This window comes from Sarcophilus harrisii, chromosome 5 (assembly GCF_902635505.1).
Source record: "Sarcophilus harrisii chromosome 5, mSarHar1.11, whole genome shotgun sequence".
Classification (NCBI taxonomy): Eukaryota; Metazoa; Chordata; class Mammalia; order Dasyuromorphia; family Dasyuridae; genus Sarcophilus; species Sarcophilus harrisii.
In genome coordinates this window covers 119,714,827-119,733,212 of record NC_045430.1, presented here as the reverse complement: position 1 = coordinate 119,733,212, position 18,386 = coordinate 119,714,827, and the positions used below count along the sequence as shown (strand labels likewise).

Here is an 18,386-nt window from a genome sequence, read left to right as displayed (position 1 = left end):
TTTCCATGGCACTATCCTCAGAACCACTCTATGAAATAAACTGAGCATGTATCTTTATTCCCATTTAACAAATGAGGAAATTTAGGGGAGTGACTTGCTCACAGCAGAGTCTTAAATACTAGTTTAAACTATATAACCCTGGATAGAGGTCAAGTGCTCTTTCTACACCAAGCTACCTCTGATGACAGTTGGATATGCCCCAATTGCTAGAGCATTTTCCAGATGGCCCGTCTAGCCGGTTCTTAGGATCTGGGTTTTGCAGTGGGGTCTCTGCGTTAAAGGTGAAAGTAGGGAAAGAAGTGGAAATATTTTTTTTCCCCACGTTTCAACTTTTTGGGAAGAGGAATTGCAAGTTCTGAGCGTGTAATAACAGAAATTAGCGTACATTGACCATAATGTCCCATCCTATGCCTTTCTTTTAGCCACTTCTCAGCATAAAAAATCTAGCAGCCTTTCCTCTGTGCCCCGCCCCCGGGGGCTGCTCAGTCATTGCTAATTTGCTCTGGGTCCTCCTTTTGAGGAATGGTTCTGCCAGCTCTCTCGAATCCCTCAGACTGTACTGAGTTGGAGGTAATTTGAGTCTTAGGGATTTCTGGCCAATGATCGCAGTCTACGGATGAGGAGGAAAGAGGCTTAACGGGAGGTCTCTTCCAGCTCACTGAGGACCGGGAGGGAAGGACTTCATTTGTCTAGTGCTGGAAGAAAGGCTGTGGAAGGAAGGCTGTGACCCTCTCGCGCCTTCTTCTTGTCTGTGGCCCCGTGGAGTCGGAGCATCACGCGGCAAGTGGGCAGTGCGCTGCTGGGACTGCTGGTGGCTGCTTGGGGCGCTCGCTCGCTAGCTGGCTCTCTGAAGCTCGGGAGCAAACCTCGTGCAGCACCAGCCGCAGCGACAGCTTCGGCGCCCGGCCATCGCCCTTCAGGACACAGCATGACCAGCCAGCCCGGAGCAGCCGAGGCCGTTTCCTGCCAGGTACTTTGCTTGGGGCAGGGGAGAGTGGTATATGAAGTGTGGATGGGAGGTTTAGAGGAGATAGAAGCTCGCCCATATCCCCAATCATATTTGTCCTTGCTTTTTGCCTCTTTGATACAACCATTGCTGCAAGCATCTCGTTTTCCCTGCTCTGAATTCACCAAGACATCGTCGCTTCCACATTTCTTGCCTAGGATTACTCCCCCCCCCCCCAAAAAAAAAAAAAAAAAAAAAAAAACAAAACCAAACCAAACCCCCCCCCCCCCCCCCCCCCAAAAAAAAAAAAAAAAAAAAAAAAAAGCAAAACCTTTTCAAATCGCCCTCACCTCCCAGCCCCTAAGGCAGAAAGCAACAAAATCCTGGAATTCTGTGACATCCTTGCTTACCCACGAGGTTAACGCTGGTGTGTGGCCGGCTCCCAATTAAGCTTTGCTGAAAACAGCTTTCTGTGGGGGTGGGGTGGAGTGAGGTGGGGTGGAAACGATGAATCTCCGAGGTGGCAGCCGGACATCCCCCCGGGTGGTGCCTGAGATTGTGGCTCTGTAAAATTTCCATGCACCTGTCAGTTGCTTTTAGAATTCGGGTTTTCGCCTATGGCTTCATTAGACTCCCTTTCTCCCGCTTCATTCTTTCTGCCTCCTTCCCTCCCTCGGTTGCCTGTCAGTCATTGATTAAGGAATCTCCCGATCATCAGATTCCTTTGATTTCTTTCTAACCCCACCCTTGAAGAATAATAACCAATTCCTTTTAATTTGAAGTCCTATTTCCTAAAACGCCTCCTAAACGATCATGTCCTTTTATCCATTTTCAAAGGTAGGTCTGTCATTGTGTATATCTATTATTGATTTGTTTTTCTGAGCTGTTTTCAAAAGTACTGGCCTGGAGAAAATTGAAAGATATTTAAAAAGCCACCACATCCCCCTTTCCACCCTTTCTATTGTGCGTCAGTGTTTAAAAGACTGAGTCTTTCCCAAGAGGATGCTGGTTAAATTGTTTAAGATCCTAATTGAAACCATTTATTCTGATATAAGAAAACCAAGCACAAAGCTGACTTCAGCAGACAAAAGCTTAAAATGAAATAGTCTCACTGAAGCCAGAGGAAAAACTAAATAAATAACATGGATTGTCCTGGAGTGTTGATGATGGCAGTGGTTGTGTTGACAGGATACAGTCATTGGAAAGATCACAATTAATATTAGATGGAAATGAAAAGGTAGAACAAGTGATCAAGGTTAATTTTGCTTATATTTCTACTAAATTGTGTTTTCTACTTTTTATTTTATCTCTGTGTCTTGATTATTCTGGGAACTGGATCTTCTGTGAAATTTTTGCTTTGGTTTTTAGCCAATTAGATTTTGGTTTCTTCTTTTAGGACTGTAATTATGAATGCTCTACAGGATGTACTGGGAGAGGAGAATTAAAGCAAATGTCTAAGTCTTTTAAGGTAAGATGCTTTCAAAGGCTAGTTGTTTGATATGTTACAGTATGTTCATTTCTTGAATATATCCATTTCAGAAATATGAGTTTTCCTAATTCTAGGCTTGATGCTCTAGTCACTGTGCCACCTAGCTGCCCCTGTTATAAGTCTTAGTTTTAAATTTTAAATAGTATTTAAAAATCAAAATCATTATTTTTTTCCTTGCTCCTTTATTTAAAAGACTTATTTTCTTTTAATTGTATTTTTTATAAAGATAAAATTGAGGAAATATAGGTACATTTTCTCTGTGCAGTCAAACAATAGTTTGGAGTGTTCAACATCCATAAACACTGTAAATCCATTATAAAGTCTCAGAATTAAAGTTTTGTTGTCTGAGGAGTCATTTTTGGAATAACATTCAAAATGCTTGAACTTATATTTCCTCTCTTTTTTGTCTTTTGTAATAAACATTTTCTCTGTAAATTAAATAATTTTAAAAAGGATTTTATTTGGTTACATAATGAAGCCCATTAAATTAACTCTTACTAGTTAATTCAAATCAAACACATGATTATTGTTGTTCATTCATGTTTGACTCTTCATGACCCCTTTTGGGGTTTCCTTGGCAGAGATATGGAGTGGTTTGCCATTTCTTTTTCCAACACATTTTACAGATGAGGAACTGAGGCAAACAGGGTCATACAGCTAGTAAGTGCCAAGTGTGAGGCAGGTTTTGAGTCCTCCTGACTTCAGGGATGGTACTCTATCCATCGCACCATGTAGCTCCTTAATGGCTACTCTCAAAGGTGGAGCAGTTCTGGAGTCAGGAAGTCTCTTTTTTCTGAGTTCAAAATCTGGCCTCACCACTTACTACCTGTATGATTCTGAGCAAGTCCCTTCACCCAGATTTGTCTCAATTTTCTCATTTGTAAAATGAACTAGAGAAAGAAATAGCAAATCACTCCAATATTGTTGCCAAGAAATCCCCAAATGGGATCACTAAGCATCTGATATGATTGAATAATGAAAAATCGTATGAGGACCTTTGTTTTCATCTGCTATCCTTCTTAATGTTAGTTTTCTACCTAAGGATACTCCAGAACCAGAAAGACAGGATAGGAAAAAAAAGATAAAACTCATTTAATTTCATTCATTTCATTTTGTTTCTTTCTTAAGCAACTTTATTTGAAGAAAAATTAAGTGGTTAAGTATGAGAAAAATTGCCAATTAATATTTAGCTGTGAATTTTGATTATGCAAATTATTCTTGTTTCTTTCCTCTGCTTGCAGTGAATAATTGAAATATGGCAAGCCTCTGTAATGCCATATTACTCACTATAATAATAATAATGCTAACTATAATGTTATTCACTTAAGGGGTGCTCAAGAAAAATCAGATGTAATTAAACATACTAAATCTTAGACCCAGGGCACTTTGAGGATGGGAAATAATATGCTTCTGTGGAATTCAAATGCCTGACATGTAACAATGAAGAAAGCTTAAGAGAAACATAGAATTTTAAAAGTTTGAGAAACTCTTAGAGGTCATCTAGTTCAGATGCTTAATTTTGCTAATAAAAAAACTAAAATTCAGAAAATTAAGTGAAATAACAGACTAAACAGAATTAATGACAGATTTGAATATGAATGTAGGTCTTTTATAGATTTCTGTTGAAATATTCTTTTCATCATATCTCTATACTGTATGGCCTCAGAATTCTCTGTCTTCCTCCCCCCATATATATATATATATGTATATATATGTATATGTAGACATACATATATACATGTATACATATGTGTATGTTTGTATATGTGTGTATATATTTATGTATACACACCAATATTTTTGAACCAAAAGTACTTTTTCTGCCATGTGTTTTCTCCAGTACTTTCTTTTCATAGCATCTGATTACTCAACCATTCATGATGAAATAGTAAAAATTTTATTTCTTATATAGCCTGCTCTGCCAATATTTTCCCTGTGATTTCACAGTCCAGTCATTTCGACATTCCAAATTTTTCCAGAAGCATATGGCAACAAGCATGTAGACTGTAATCCGAGCAAAGCACTTGAAGCATCTGAAAGAGACAGATTAATTATACAGGAGAAAGTATCTTATACAACTACTTTGAGCTAGAAAACTTTAGGATAAGACAGTCTAGTCCAACCCATTGATTTTGCAGAGAATGAAAAAGAGGCAGAGAAAGGTAAAATGATGTGCTTGAGATTAAATAACCAATAAGTGACAGTCAGGTTTTCAACTTTGAATTCCACATCCTTTTTTCTTTATCCTATATACCTTATTTAATAAGGGGAATTTAATAATTTAATAATGTAGGGAAAAAATTATGATTTTTAAGAACACTAAGAAGATTTAGAACTGGTTGTTGTTGTTTGTCCTTCGGTCTCCAAGAGGACCATGACACCTGGGAGATGATACCATGACATGCTAGTGAATTGGAGTTAAGTGAGGGAGGGCTGGTCAGGGTCACCTGCGTCACTTCCCCCTTCAAAGCCATCTGGGTCCAGGGACCAGTTATAGATCAGAATGACTATAGATGACCCTGGATTAACTAGAAAGGAAGTAGAAGTACATTTACTTCAATTCCTCATTCTACAGATGGGAAAATTGAAACTCAGAGTTAAGTGATTTGCTTAAGGTCATATGGCTAGTAAATAGCAAAGCCCTGATACTCCAACTCCAAACCTAGTTTTTTTGGAACTCCTGTCTCCAGGAAGACCTGAGTTTCAACTTGGCTTTAGACTCTTTCTAGCTGTGTGACCCTGTGCAACTCACCTAGGCTGTTTGTCTTAGTTTCCTTGACTGAAATATAGGAATTATAACAGAATTTATCTTTCAGGGTTGTGATGATCAAATGAGATACTTATAAAATGATCTGTACAATGTCAGGCACATAGTAGGAACTTAATAATTACTTGATTCCTTCCTTTTTTCCTTCTCTCTATACCACACTAAAAAGTGACACAGTCTGAAAGCAAAGCAAAGGATCATTTACTAAAAACTTGTCATGCATTTTTTCCCAAGAGTTTAAAAGTGATTTTTGTCCTTCAATGAATGTTTTATTTTACTTTACTTTTGAATTTAACTGAAGAATTTTGTGCTGTTTATTTAGTTTTATTTTGTTCTTAAACAGTGTCTTTTTTGAGCTCTGATATAATTCTGCAGCTGTTCCTTGGACTACAGGAGACTGTGCAGATGAGAGGAACTGCATTTTGGGACCAGATTCTAAAATCATATCAGATCTACCTCTTCTTAGGAGATATACTTTAAAGTCCAAGTGAAATGCAACCTCCCTGTGATAACTTTCTGCATTAAAGATCTCCTTTTTTGGATGTCACAGCTGATGGATTACTTTGATACTGTTATCTATTTCTTTGTCTATTCCCTCACTAGAATATAAACTAAATGAGATAGTGACTCAAATGATTCTTTTAGATATCATATTTTTTCTAATGGATTTCAAATGTTATTTGATTGTTTTTTTGATCCCTAATCCAAAGTTTAAAAATTTACTTGTAATGGAAAGGGCACCAATTTGGGGGTTAAGACTAGTTTCCTAGTGCTGCTGTTAACTAGCCTCTGACCTTTATACAAGATGTTTAACTTCTTCAGTTTCCTCTTCTGAAACATAAGGAGATTGGAATAGGTGATCTCTAAGGTCCGTTCTCCTCTAGTATTCTGTGTTTCTCTAATTTGATTGTATGAAGTAGCTAGGTGTTGCAGAAGATTGGGTACTGTACTTGTCAGGAAAACCCATGTCCAAATCCAACCTCACACACTAGCTTTGTGACCTTTTCTTACCTGTTTCTTCATCTATAAAAGTGAGGTCAATAGTAGCATCTCCCTGTCTTCCATGGTTCTTGTGAATACAAGAAAAGACGTTTATAGAATACTTTGTAAAACTTAAAATGTTATGTAAATGCTAACAATAATATCCAAAAGCAAAAGCCCATTGTTATGCAGTATTCCATTTATTATTAAGGATTTAAACTGACAATCATTCTATGTGAATGAAGACTGGATGGAGATTCATGTTATCATAACCAAGCAGTTTCTTCATTGCTCATCTGTGAGGTAGATGGGAAGTACTATTATTCCTACTTTACACACTGTAGGAGAAGGTTTATTTGACATATTTAATGATATGCATAAGCTTTATTGAGCGGCATGGTAACTATTCATCAATGGTAAGCAATACAAATAAATGCATGCAATTAGAATTTTTACCCAGACAAACCCTTCCTTTCTGGGTTCAGCTTTGGGGAGAGAAGAAGATAATAGGGCTGATTGATTAGAAGACTTTTCCACTATGCCTTGGAAGAGCAAACTTTTCAAATGGAGTGGATTCCCTTAACTCCTTCAGCTCTGAAAACCCAGAAGGTAAAAGGTTGGCTTACAATGAAAATTCTGCAATAAAACAGTGATCCCTAGCTTCTTTTGTTCAAACTCAGAAAGAGAACTGGGAAATTAAATGGAATGGGAAGCTGCTCTGAGTGCCCACTCTGCTTTGAAACCCACCAAGAAGAGACTCATTTATTATAATAAGCAGGCAAATGCCTGATGTTGGATGGGGTAGAGAGGTATTATTTCATTGGGTAGTAGATTAGATTAAATGACCTTTAAGGTATCTTCCAATTCAAAGATTGTCTTATATCTCAAATTCAAACACAGTGCCAGATATTAGAAAATTAGAAAAATTTTGATGGGGGTGGAAAGTAGGAAGGGATATTCAGGGCTACATTCATATCATTTAGAAGTATCCATTAAAGTAATTTGGAAGGGTACTGCAGTGGTGGGGAAGTGTAGAGTAAGAGAATAGCATGAGGGTATTGGACTCTAGTGGTGGAGAATATGAGAAAGAGAGATTTGGCAGCTAGGATAGCAAGAAATGATAGAGAACAGGGGCAAAAAAGGAGGATTAAGATGTTTTCCAATATAAATTTCACATAAAAATGTTTGATCAGGGCAATTTATTTCCCTCCTCTTTATACTCAAAGCTAAGTATATTTATTTTGAAAACCAGTGCTTTGAGGGTAGTTTGTTGAATGAATACATATTATCTAAAGTACTGAGGGACCAAACAATAGGGCTCTACACAAGGAGGTAATTTAGAGCTTTTCTTTAAAGCATGTTGCTCAGAATCATAGAATCTTAGTGGTTAAAGGGACGATGTCATCTACTATAACCTATGAGAATAGGAATTTCCTCCACAACTTCTGAAAGAGTGATCATCTGCTTCTAATTGAAAGTGTTCAGTACTGAAGAGCCAATTATCTCCCAAGTCAGTCAGTCACTAAACATTTATTAAGTGGCCACTATATGTTAGGCACTGTGCTAAGTGCTGGACATACAAAGAAAGGCAAAAATCATTTTCTGTTTTCAAAGAACCAGTCCCGTCTACTGGGGTATGTAATGTGCAAGCAACTATATACAAACAAGATATATACTGAATAGATTGGAGATAATCAACAGAGAGAAGGCACTAGTCAGGATGAAATGGATGTAGAAGATAATATTTAGCTGAGACTTGAAAGAAGTTCGGGAAGCTAGGTGATGGAGATGATTAGGAAGAGAATTCCAAAAACGGTCACTTTGACAGCTCTTACCGCTTTGGTACAGTTTTTATTGTTTGGAAGCTTTTTCTTCTCACAATTGAGCTAAATTTTTTCTCAGGCTTCTGCCCATTGTTTCTGCTTTTGCTCTTTAGGGACAAGGAGAAGAATAATTGTAACACTTCTCTCACTGAATAACCTGTCAGATACATGAAGATAGCTATCTGGCCTCCCTTAAGTCTTGTCTAGTTCAAGCTTCACCACATCTTTCAACAAATTCTCACATGCTATCATCTCTAATCTCTTTACTTTGTGGGTTGCTCCTTTCTGGATATGCTTCAGTTGTCACCAGTGTCTTAAAATGTGGTATCTAGAACAGAACACAGCGTTTCCAATCTGGTCTGACCAGTACAGAGTTCAGTGGAAGGTTGTCAGCTTGGATCAGGACATGAAGTCTCTAAGATTCCATTAATGATTGCCACGTCACATTGTTGACTCTTATTGTATGTACATCCTTGTAAAATCTCACATCTTAACTATCCTGTAAAGGCCAGTTTTGGGAAGTGGGAGAAAAAAAAGCAGTCCTTGTCCCCAAACACACCCACCAAAGACACATCAATCAATGCCAGAAACTTAATCAGTGAGAAATTATGGGCTGATCAAAACAATAAATACTGAGATTTACTAAGGATGTGATTCTTATGTGGTTGAAAGGATGGGGGAAAGAGAAGTCAGTTAAAGATAGGACCAGTATGCCTGGCTAGATTATGATGTTGTGGGACCTCTGGGTAGCCAGAGGACTGCACAGAGTCACTAACCATTTGAGAGATAGACAAGGAGAGCTGTTACGTATCATATTATTACACTTTCCTCCATTATCTGTTTTTTTTTTTTTTTGATGAAAAGGCGAACTAAGCCAACTCCTGCAATCCTAAAGAGGAATTTCTTTCTCAATCTTCTACCTCTGAAGCCATTGAGTAGTTGTTCTTTTCTCATATCTGCCCAATTTCCACTGGAAGAGCTCATAAATTCTCCTTTGCCTATTAGTGAGTACTTCTCCCCAAAGCAGCCTCTATGCTACTTTCACATAGATATAATTATTAAGAAGTTTTTCTAAATTTTTAAGTCCAGATTTATTTTTTCCAGAACTTCCTGGTGCTTCTAATTTTGTACTTTGGACCAAGTACCAAAAATCCAATTTTTCTCCCACATGATAATCATTCAAATACTTGAGAACAGCTGATATATTACCCATAAATTTAGGCTTGAACATCCTCATTTCCTTCAAGGGGATTTAAAGTTCCCCATAATCCTGGTTATTCTCCTTTGGACAGTCTTCCTTTCCATTGACTGGACAGTCAATGTTGCAACTAAAGTGTGACACCCAAGAGTTCCAGTAACATGACTGCATGAATCATTTACAAATCTAGCTTGCCTTCATTATCTTACAATAGCAACCAGATATGTCAGAGAAAATAAATGAATGTCTTCTTCCCCTTCCAAAGCACTAAAGAATTCCTCATGAGGCAGGAATGAATAAGCAAAAAAAAAAAAAAAAAAAAAAAAAGGCTCCACTACAGCTAATCAAGAAGGATTATTTTTGGCTACTATGTGTTAAACATTGTGACCACAAATTTACAAAGTAGCCTCCTTTCAAGGAGAGTGTTCTTTTAGAGGAATACAGTATACTCACAGATAAGTACATAGAGAATATAGGATAGAGTTCTAAGAGTAGAGAGAGATAAAAAGGAAGAATATTTCAGGCATGAGGCTCTGCCTGTAAAAATAAACAAACAAGGAGGTAGGGGATAGAATGTTGTATATAAGGAACAAACAAACAAGAGTGCAGAATATATGAGGATTTGTAACATTTGATCAGAATGGGAAGGAGCAAGATTATGGAGGGCTTTAAAATTCAAGAGTATTTTGGCTTGGGCTGGGGGGAGGAATATCAACTTGGAAGCTATGTGGAAGACAGATTGAAGGAGCAGAGACAGTTGCAAAGAGATTATTTAGGAGGCTGGGGGTGTTTACTCTAAGCATATGAAGACTTCCCACAATAGAATGGGCAAATGAGAACAGTTTGTTCTAATAGCCATCAAAGCAACTGAAGCATCTGTTGTAAAGCAATTTGCTCAGAAATCAAAGACATTAAAGTCATCCACTGTATCCCATGATTGCATTGTCTTGACTTTTGCCTTGTCAGTGGACTTGGTTCCTTTCAAAGAGAGAATGAGGTTGCTGGCTTTGTGTAATTTTGCCTTACTTAAATCTAATTCATGAGCAAGTCAAGACATCACCTGTAAAGTTATTTATCCTTTTCCAAAATGAAAGACAAACAAAAACAAGAACAAAGAATGATAGTGTGTAGGGTGATGCTCAGAAGCCTGAAAGTGCTGAATTGGGAAGGAGAGGGAGTTTGTGAGAGATGGCCAGTTATTCAGTGAAGCATGAGAGGGAGGTACTCTATTGAGAGGAAGAAGAAGTGATAGTGTTGGTGGCTTGAAGAAAGAAGATTTGAAATAGTCACTGTTGGGACAGAAGGAAAGAACAAGACTGTGACATCAATTATGCCTCTAGAAGAGAGAATAGACTATTGCAGGAAGGCTTCTATTGTAGGAACTTTAATATAGAAATTTGGGAAAACTAGATTGTAGTTTTTCAGGATCAGAGATTAGATTAACATTTATACCATATACAACAGTGATTTCCAAGTGTATAAGTAATCTAAGTGTGAAAAAATCAGAGGATAATGGATAGTCACATTACTTATATATACAGATAGGAGATACCACCAGTCATGACAGAGAATATTATAAAAAAGACAAAATAGATGATTTCTATTGTTATTATGTTGTTGTTGAGTTTTTTCAGATGTTTCCAACTCTTTCTGACTTCAAAACAGTCACATTTCTTATATGTATGGGTAAGAGATAATATTAGTCATGACTGAGAATATTGTAAAAAGACAAAAAAGATGATTTCCATTGATATTATGTTGTTGTTGAGTCATTTTTCAGATATGATCAACTCTTTTTGACCTCATTTGGATTTTTCTTGGCAGAGATACTGGCATGATTTGTCATTTAGTTCTTCAGCTTATTTTTCAGAAAGGAAACTAAAGCAAACAAAGGTAAACTAATATTTCCAGGATCACACAGGTAGTCTCTGAGTGTGGATTTGAACTCAGGTCTTCCTGATTCCAGAAAATTTCCAGTGCTCTATCCACTGTCACTTAGCTGATGATTAAAAATATACAAATAATATATTTTTAAATATTTTAAAAATAAAAAAAATTAAAATATTTAAAAAATAAAAAATATAAAACATACATTTGTTGATGTCTTTTAAGTACATTACTGTAGATCCTCCTCCTTCATCTCCAGAATTGAACACATGAAATTAAGTAAAACCAATCAATATTGTGACCTTGACTGAGAATGTCACATACTGTACTAGAATCCCTGACCCCTATGAGGAGGGGAGAAGTATATAATTCTGCACCTGTTGTCTGAGACTAATAATTTTTAAAAGTTGTTTATAGTTTGGCCTATATAAGGGGCCCTTTCTTTGTATATTTGATCTATTTGGGGTATATACATAATAAGATACCACTGAGCCTAATGTTTTGTACAATTTAATGACCTGACCAGTGTAGTTCCAAATGACTGTTCAGAATAGTGGGACAATTTTACAGCTCTACTAACAGTGCAGTAGTGTCTATTGTCCCACAGTCATACTAATTAAAACATTGTCTGCTATTGATAGTAAGTATAATATTCCCTATCCATAGTTTTCCATCTCTCCAGGGAAGGGAGGAAGATTCAACTTCTTATCTGTTTTCCATGACTAAGTTTGGCCATTGTAATTAATATAAGTTTAGCGTCGCTAGTTTTTTCATTTATATTATCATAGGCATTGCAAAGATTGATTTCCTAGTTTCATTTCTTATATTTGCATCAGAAAACATATTTATCATTTTTATAGTGTAGTAATGTGGATTTTCTTGGTTGTTTTGTTTTTGTGAAACAATTGGGGTTAAATGACTTGCCCAGGGTCACAAAGTTAGAAGTGTTAAGTGTCTGACTCCAGGATCAGTTTTCTATGAACTGCTATCTAGCTGCCTAATAGTCTAGTAATGTTGTATTATGTTCATAAATCACAATTTAGTAGACACTTTTAAGTGGTTTTATTTAACTGTTTAGGAGCAATGTACTTTGATTTTGGTGGTGATGGTGGTGTATTCAATGAGACATACCTGCTATGTTAGAATAAAAAAAACTATCAATAAAAACAAATGGGATATTATTAGGTTCATTATTGTAACCCTTGTGCCAGGACCTCATTTGTGACAGATTGGGTCTAGGTGTACTTTAAAAAAACAACAACATTTTTTTTTTACTTAAAAATATTCTAAACAGCAAACATCAAATAAAATGAACATTTTAAAATATTCAGTGAAACAGAAAAAGAGGATTATACATGCAAATGCAAATTTCTATTAGGTACAGCTTGCTTTTATTTTAAAGCTTATTATAAATCCAACATGTAATTTTCAGAGCTGTCTGTACTGCTTGTCTGCAGTATCTTCAGACTTTGCTTCTACTGTCTTTTGGTCATTAAAAAAAAATGTTGCACTCTTTTTTTTTTTTTTTTTGATAACTGCATCTCTAGCTCCTCTTTCCCTCCACTCACCCTCACAATGCAAAATTAAGACAAGCAAAACTCTCTTAAAGAATATGCATAGTCAGATAAATAAATTCCATGTTGATTATTTTCCAAAATGTCTCTTATTTTGCATTTTGAGTCCATCTCCAGATACATTCTTTTGAAAATCATTTATCTGCTCTCTTACTCCCACTCATGTGGAACCTAGGAACTATAGTACCAGATATTTCCCTAAGTGTGGTAGCTCCCTTTCTAAGCCTTCAAACTCACTAGGCTTCAAAAACATAGAACAGGTTTTAGATATAGAGTAAAAGAAAAAGAAAGAATGCACATCTGACCTGTAGAAAGTTGAGAAGCTGTTTCTCTCCAGGGATTTGTAGAAAGCCTGTGACTTAACAGTTTATGACAGGGGCTCCAGTAAAGATCAGGTAGCATTTTCATACTATACCTTGATGTTTGTTCAATGAATTGCCCTCTCAGAATGGTGCTTTTTTCCAAGGGGCTCATCATCTCTGGATGTTTAACTCTGCTATGATCCTTAGTGCCACAAGGTTTTCCAAGCTTCCTGTCTTTATTCTTTTCTAATAGTCTGACTTCCTGCCTTCTCAAAAGCTTTATGTAAAGCATGAGGGTAAGGCAGGGGAACAGTGTTGGTCCCAGATGGCACAAGAAAATGGTTCCATATTTTATGAGTTACACAGGAATAGATCATTTCCTATTTTCCTGATCAGCGTCTCTAGTTGTAAAGCTTCACCTTACAGCTGACCTTGGCTCTTATTATCTTCTACCTAGGGAGGTAAAATAAAGGGTTTTTATTTCCTTGTGTTAGACTATTTTCACCCCCTCACTGGTGATTACTTTGGTCTCTGATACATGAGACTTTTTCTTGTTCAGCCATTCAGTCATGTAAAACTCTTTGGAACTCCATGGATTTTCATACTCCAGGCTTTTCTACTGTCTCCAGGAGTCTGACCAAGCTCATATTTATTGTTTCCATGATACTATCTGTCCATCCCAACCTCTGTCTCCCCTTTTTCCTTTTTCCTTCAATCTTTCCCAACATCACGGTCTCTTGCAATGAGCTTTATCTTATCATTGTGTGGCCAAAGTGCTTAAACTTCAGTTTCATTATTTGATTTTCCAATGACTAGCCTAAATTGATTTCTTTAAGTATTGATTGATTTGACCTCCTTTAGAATTACGAGGTCATCTATTTGGAGCTAGGAGGGATCTCAGAAGTCATCTAAGAAACCCCCTCATTTTGCAGATGAGGAACCTGAAGCCATTATTGTAATAATAGATTCTTAAATGTCAAGCTTCCACTTTTCTCCATAAAAGGACTAGAATATAATTGATTTACTGTTTAGTGGGGCAGAACACTATGCACCTTTAGTTCTCCCTGTCATTACTACATGAACTTCTAGGAATTTCTGTGGAAAGAACTCAATAAATTTTGCTAGGCAATGATCAATTTTTCAGAGGCCTGAGTTGTTACCATATCTTGCTTTGCTGTTATTTTCCCACAACAGACTTTAGCTTTTGGAGTACCAAGCATAGAATTTTCTTCCTGAGAGCATTCAGTATTTGGATACCTGTATTGTTTTTTAAAATTATAGCTTTTTTATATACAAAACATATGGATATTTGTTGGATAATTTTTCAACATTGACCCTTGCAAAAACTTCCATTTCAATTTTTCCCCTCCTTCCATCCACCCTCTCCCCTAGATGGCAGGTAGTCCCATACATGTTAAATATGTTAAAATATATGTTAAATACAATATATGTATACATATTTATACAGTTATCTTGTTGCATGAGAAAGATCAGATTTAGAAAAAAGGTAAAAATAACCTGAGAAGAAAAAACAAAAATGCAAGCAAACAATAACAGAAAGAGTGGAAATGTTATGTTGTGGTCCATACTCATTTCCCAATGTTCTTTCTCTGGATGTAACTGGTTCTGTTCATTATAAATCAATTGGGACTGGTTTGGATCCTTGCATTGTTGAAGAGAGACATGTCCATTAGAACTGATCATCATATAGTATTGTTGTTGAAGTGTATATTGATCTCCTGGTTCTGCTCATTTCACTTAGCATCCATTCACGTATGTCTCTCCAAGCCTCTTTGTATTCATCCTGCTGGTCATTTCTTATAGAACAATAATATTCTATAACATTCATATATCACAATTTATTCAGCCATTCTCCAATTGATGGGCCTCCCTTCAATTTCTAGTTTCTAGCCACTACAAAAAAGGCTTCCACAAACATTGTTGTAATACAAGTCCCTTTCCCTTCTTTAATATCTCTTTGGGATATAAGCCCAGTAGTAACACTGCTGCATCAGAGGGTATTCACAGTCTGATGACTTTTTGAATATAGTTCCAAATTGCTCTCCAGAATGGTTGGATCCATTCACAACTCCACCAACAATGCATTAGTGTCCCAGTTTTCCCTCATCCCTTCCAACATTTGTCATTATCTTTTCCTTTCATCTTAGCCAATCTGACAGGTGCGTAGTCGTATCTCGGAGTTGTTTTAATTTGCATTTCTTTAGTCAATAATGATTTGAAATACCTTTTCATATGACTAGAAATAGTTTCCATTTCTTCATCTGAAAATTGTCTGTTCATATCCTTTGACCATTTATCAGTTGGAGAATGGCTTGATTTCTTATAAATTAGAGTCAATTCTCTATATATTTTGGAAATGAAGGCTTTATCAAAACCTTTAGCTATAAAAATGTTTTCCAAGTTTATTGCTTTGCTTCTAATCCTGTCCACATTAGTTTTGTTTGTGTAAAAGCTTTTTAACTTAATATAATTGAAATTTTCTATTTTGTGATCAATAATGACCTCCAGTTCTTCTTTGGTCACAAATTCCTTCCTCTTCCACAGATCTGAGAGGTAAATGATCCTATGTTCTTCTAATTTATTTATAATCTCATTCTTTATGCCTAGATCATGGACCCATTTTGATCTTATCTTGGCATAAGGTGTTAAGTATCGGTCAGTGCCTACTTTCTGCCATACTAGTTTCCAATTTTCTCAGCAATTTTTGTCAAATAATGAATTCTTATTCCAAAACCTGAGGTCTTGATACCCATATTGCTTTTAAAAATGGAGGCAGCTGGGTGGTTCAGTGGTTAGAGAAGTCTGTGTTTGTAGTTAGGAAAATGAATTCAAATCTGGTCTCAGATATTCACTCGTGTCTGAGTGTTTGTTTAAGTGACTGGTTAAATTACTTAACTTTTATTTACCTTCTTCTACTGGAGAAGGAACTGACAAATTCCTCTAGTGTTTTTTGCCAAGAAAATTCCAAATAAAGTCACAAAAGAGTCAAATGCTCTTTAAATAATAATAACAAAATGTAACAAATTATTTGTAAAATATATTGTAAGATAATGTTTATAAAACACTTAGGGTAATTCCTGTCACAATAGTAGGTACTTGATAAGTCCTTTCTTCCTTGCTTTCTGGACCTCATCCTCTCAGTGGCTTCATGTATCCATTTAGGAATTCAGCAGCCATACACAATTTCAGGTAACTCACACAAAACTGTCTTGTATCTGTTATTTTCCTTCCTTAATACCTTCTCCAGTACTTCATATGCCAAAGAATCCACAGCAGTATATTGAGTCATTTCAGTACTATCTTCACCAAGATCCCAATTTATGACTCACAAATCAACAGTTCCTCCATGGGGATTCATGTCCATTCCTTTGGACTAGCCTTCTGTTAACTGAGCAGCCATGGTGCTTACTCACTTCCAAACAAACAAGAACATGCAATTGCACAATATATCTACTTAGTGGCTTGCAAGGGTGATGCTACAATTCAAGCACTGCTTGTGCAGAAAGTCTCTGCTCTAAAACCAAATGCTGGAAGAACTTGTAAAATATATCTAGTTTCAGAGGCTCTTTCCCAGTTTGAAGGAACTGTGTGGACTCTGGAAACCTCTTTTTTACCTTCTTGCTCCACCCAGGTAGAGTATGGAAAGTAAGTAACTAGTACTCTCCCAATAATATCAGATTCCCTTCCAATTACTTATGCACTTAAGGCTGCAAACATAGATCAATGCTTATTTATAGAAGAAAGAACAAAGAAAAGAGCTATAAAGCTGAGCTCATAATGTAAGTGATTTGGGGAGAGGGCCTGGAGTTCATTTTTTGTCTCACTCATCCTGATTATATGTTGGTTATCTCCCACCAGGATGCAATAACTCTTTCAATATCAATTCTGAGTAGCTCTTCCCTCTACTTTATGATACTTAGCTTCTCTTTTGTTCTCAGCACTACATCATTTTTGAGCTTTCTGTCTTTCTCTGCAGAGCCATCATCCTCTGGAATGTGCAGTATCAAAAAGGTTCCTCAGAATCTAGGGATGAAAATCTATTCTTTCCCATTGCATGTACTGAGGGAATCAATCCTTGAGAGGAAGGGGGTTGATGAGGGATTAGGGAATGGGTGCTATATATTGGCAGCTTCTTTGGGATATCATTACTACACTGTGGTGAGTGTTATGCCATAGTGTAAAGAACATTAGACTTGCATTTAAAAGACCTTACTTGAATTTTAGCTACTTCTATTTCTGTGTGCCTCATAAGCAATCAATTACCAAATTTTGCTGTTTATACTTTTATAATATCTTTCACTTCTAATTAATTTTTTCTATTTAGCCACAGTTAGCTCTTACTTTGATTACTGTCACAGCACAGTCTTTCAATTGGATTCCTTGCCCCAACTCTTATCATTTTTATTCATCCTAGATTTCTGCCAAGGAAATTTTCTTTTTTCTTTTTTTTTTTTTAATTTAATAACCTTTTATTTACAGGTTCTATGTATGGGTAACTTTACAGCATTAACAATTGCCAAACCTCTTGTTCCAATTTTTCACCTCTTACCCTCCACCCCCTCCCCCAGATGGCAGGATGACCAGTAGATGTTAAATATATAAAAATATAAATTAGACACACAATGAGTATACATGACCAAACCATTATTTTGCTGTACAAAAAGAATCAGACTCTGAAATATTGTACAATTAGCTTGTGAAGGAAATCAAAAATGCAGGTGTGCATAAATATAGGGATTAGAATTCAATGTAATGGTTTTAGTCATCTCCCAGAGTTCTTTCTCTGGGAGTAGCTGAATTAAGTTCATTACTGCTCCATTGGAAATGATTTGGTTGATCGCATTGCTGAGGATAGTAGGTCCATCAGAACTGGTCATCATATAGTATTTTGTTGAAGTATATAATGATCTCCTGGTCCTGCTCATTTCACTCAGCATCCAGTTAGTGTAAGTCTCTCCAGGCCTTTCTGAAATCATCCTGTTGGTCATTTCTTACAGAACAATAATATTCCATAATATTCATATACCACAATTTATTCAGCCATTCTCCAACTGATGGGTATCCACTCAGTTTCCAGTTTCTAGTCACTACAAAGAGGGCTGCCACAAACATTCGTGCACATACAGGTCCCTTTCCCTTCTTTATGATCTCTTTGGGATATAATCCCAGTAGTAACACTGCTGGATCAAAGGGTATGCACAGTTTGATAACTTTTTGAGCATAGTTCAAACTACTCTCAGAATGGTTGGAGTAGATTCACAACTCCACCAATAAAGCATCAATGTCCCAGTTTTCCCACATCCCCTCAACAATCATCATTATTTTTTCCTGTCATCTTAGCCAATCTGACAGGTGTGTGAGTGAGTATCTTAGAGTTGTCTTAATTTGCATTTCTCTG

At 36.5% G+C, this 18,386-nt stretch overlaps 1 protein-coding gene across 2 annotated transcripts in view; it reads left to right on the top strand.

Moving 5' to 3' along the window:
- The first annotated feature begins 527 nt into the window (after window positions 1-527).
- The window catches only part of BCAT1 (branched chain amino acid transaminase 1), a 104,147-nt gene continuing 86,288 nt past the window's right edge, over window positions 528-18,386 (top strand). For both annotated transcript variants that reach the window (XM_031938466.1, XM_023504472.2), the window contains exons 1-2: window positions 528-970; window positions 2,343-2,414. In XM_031938466.1, coding sequence (XP_031794326.1) covers window positions 929-970; window positions 2,343-2,414 — 114 coding nt within the window. In that variant the 5' untranslated portion in view covers window positions 528-928. The remainder of the gene's footprint in view (window positions 971-2,342; window positions 2,415-18,386) is intronic.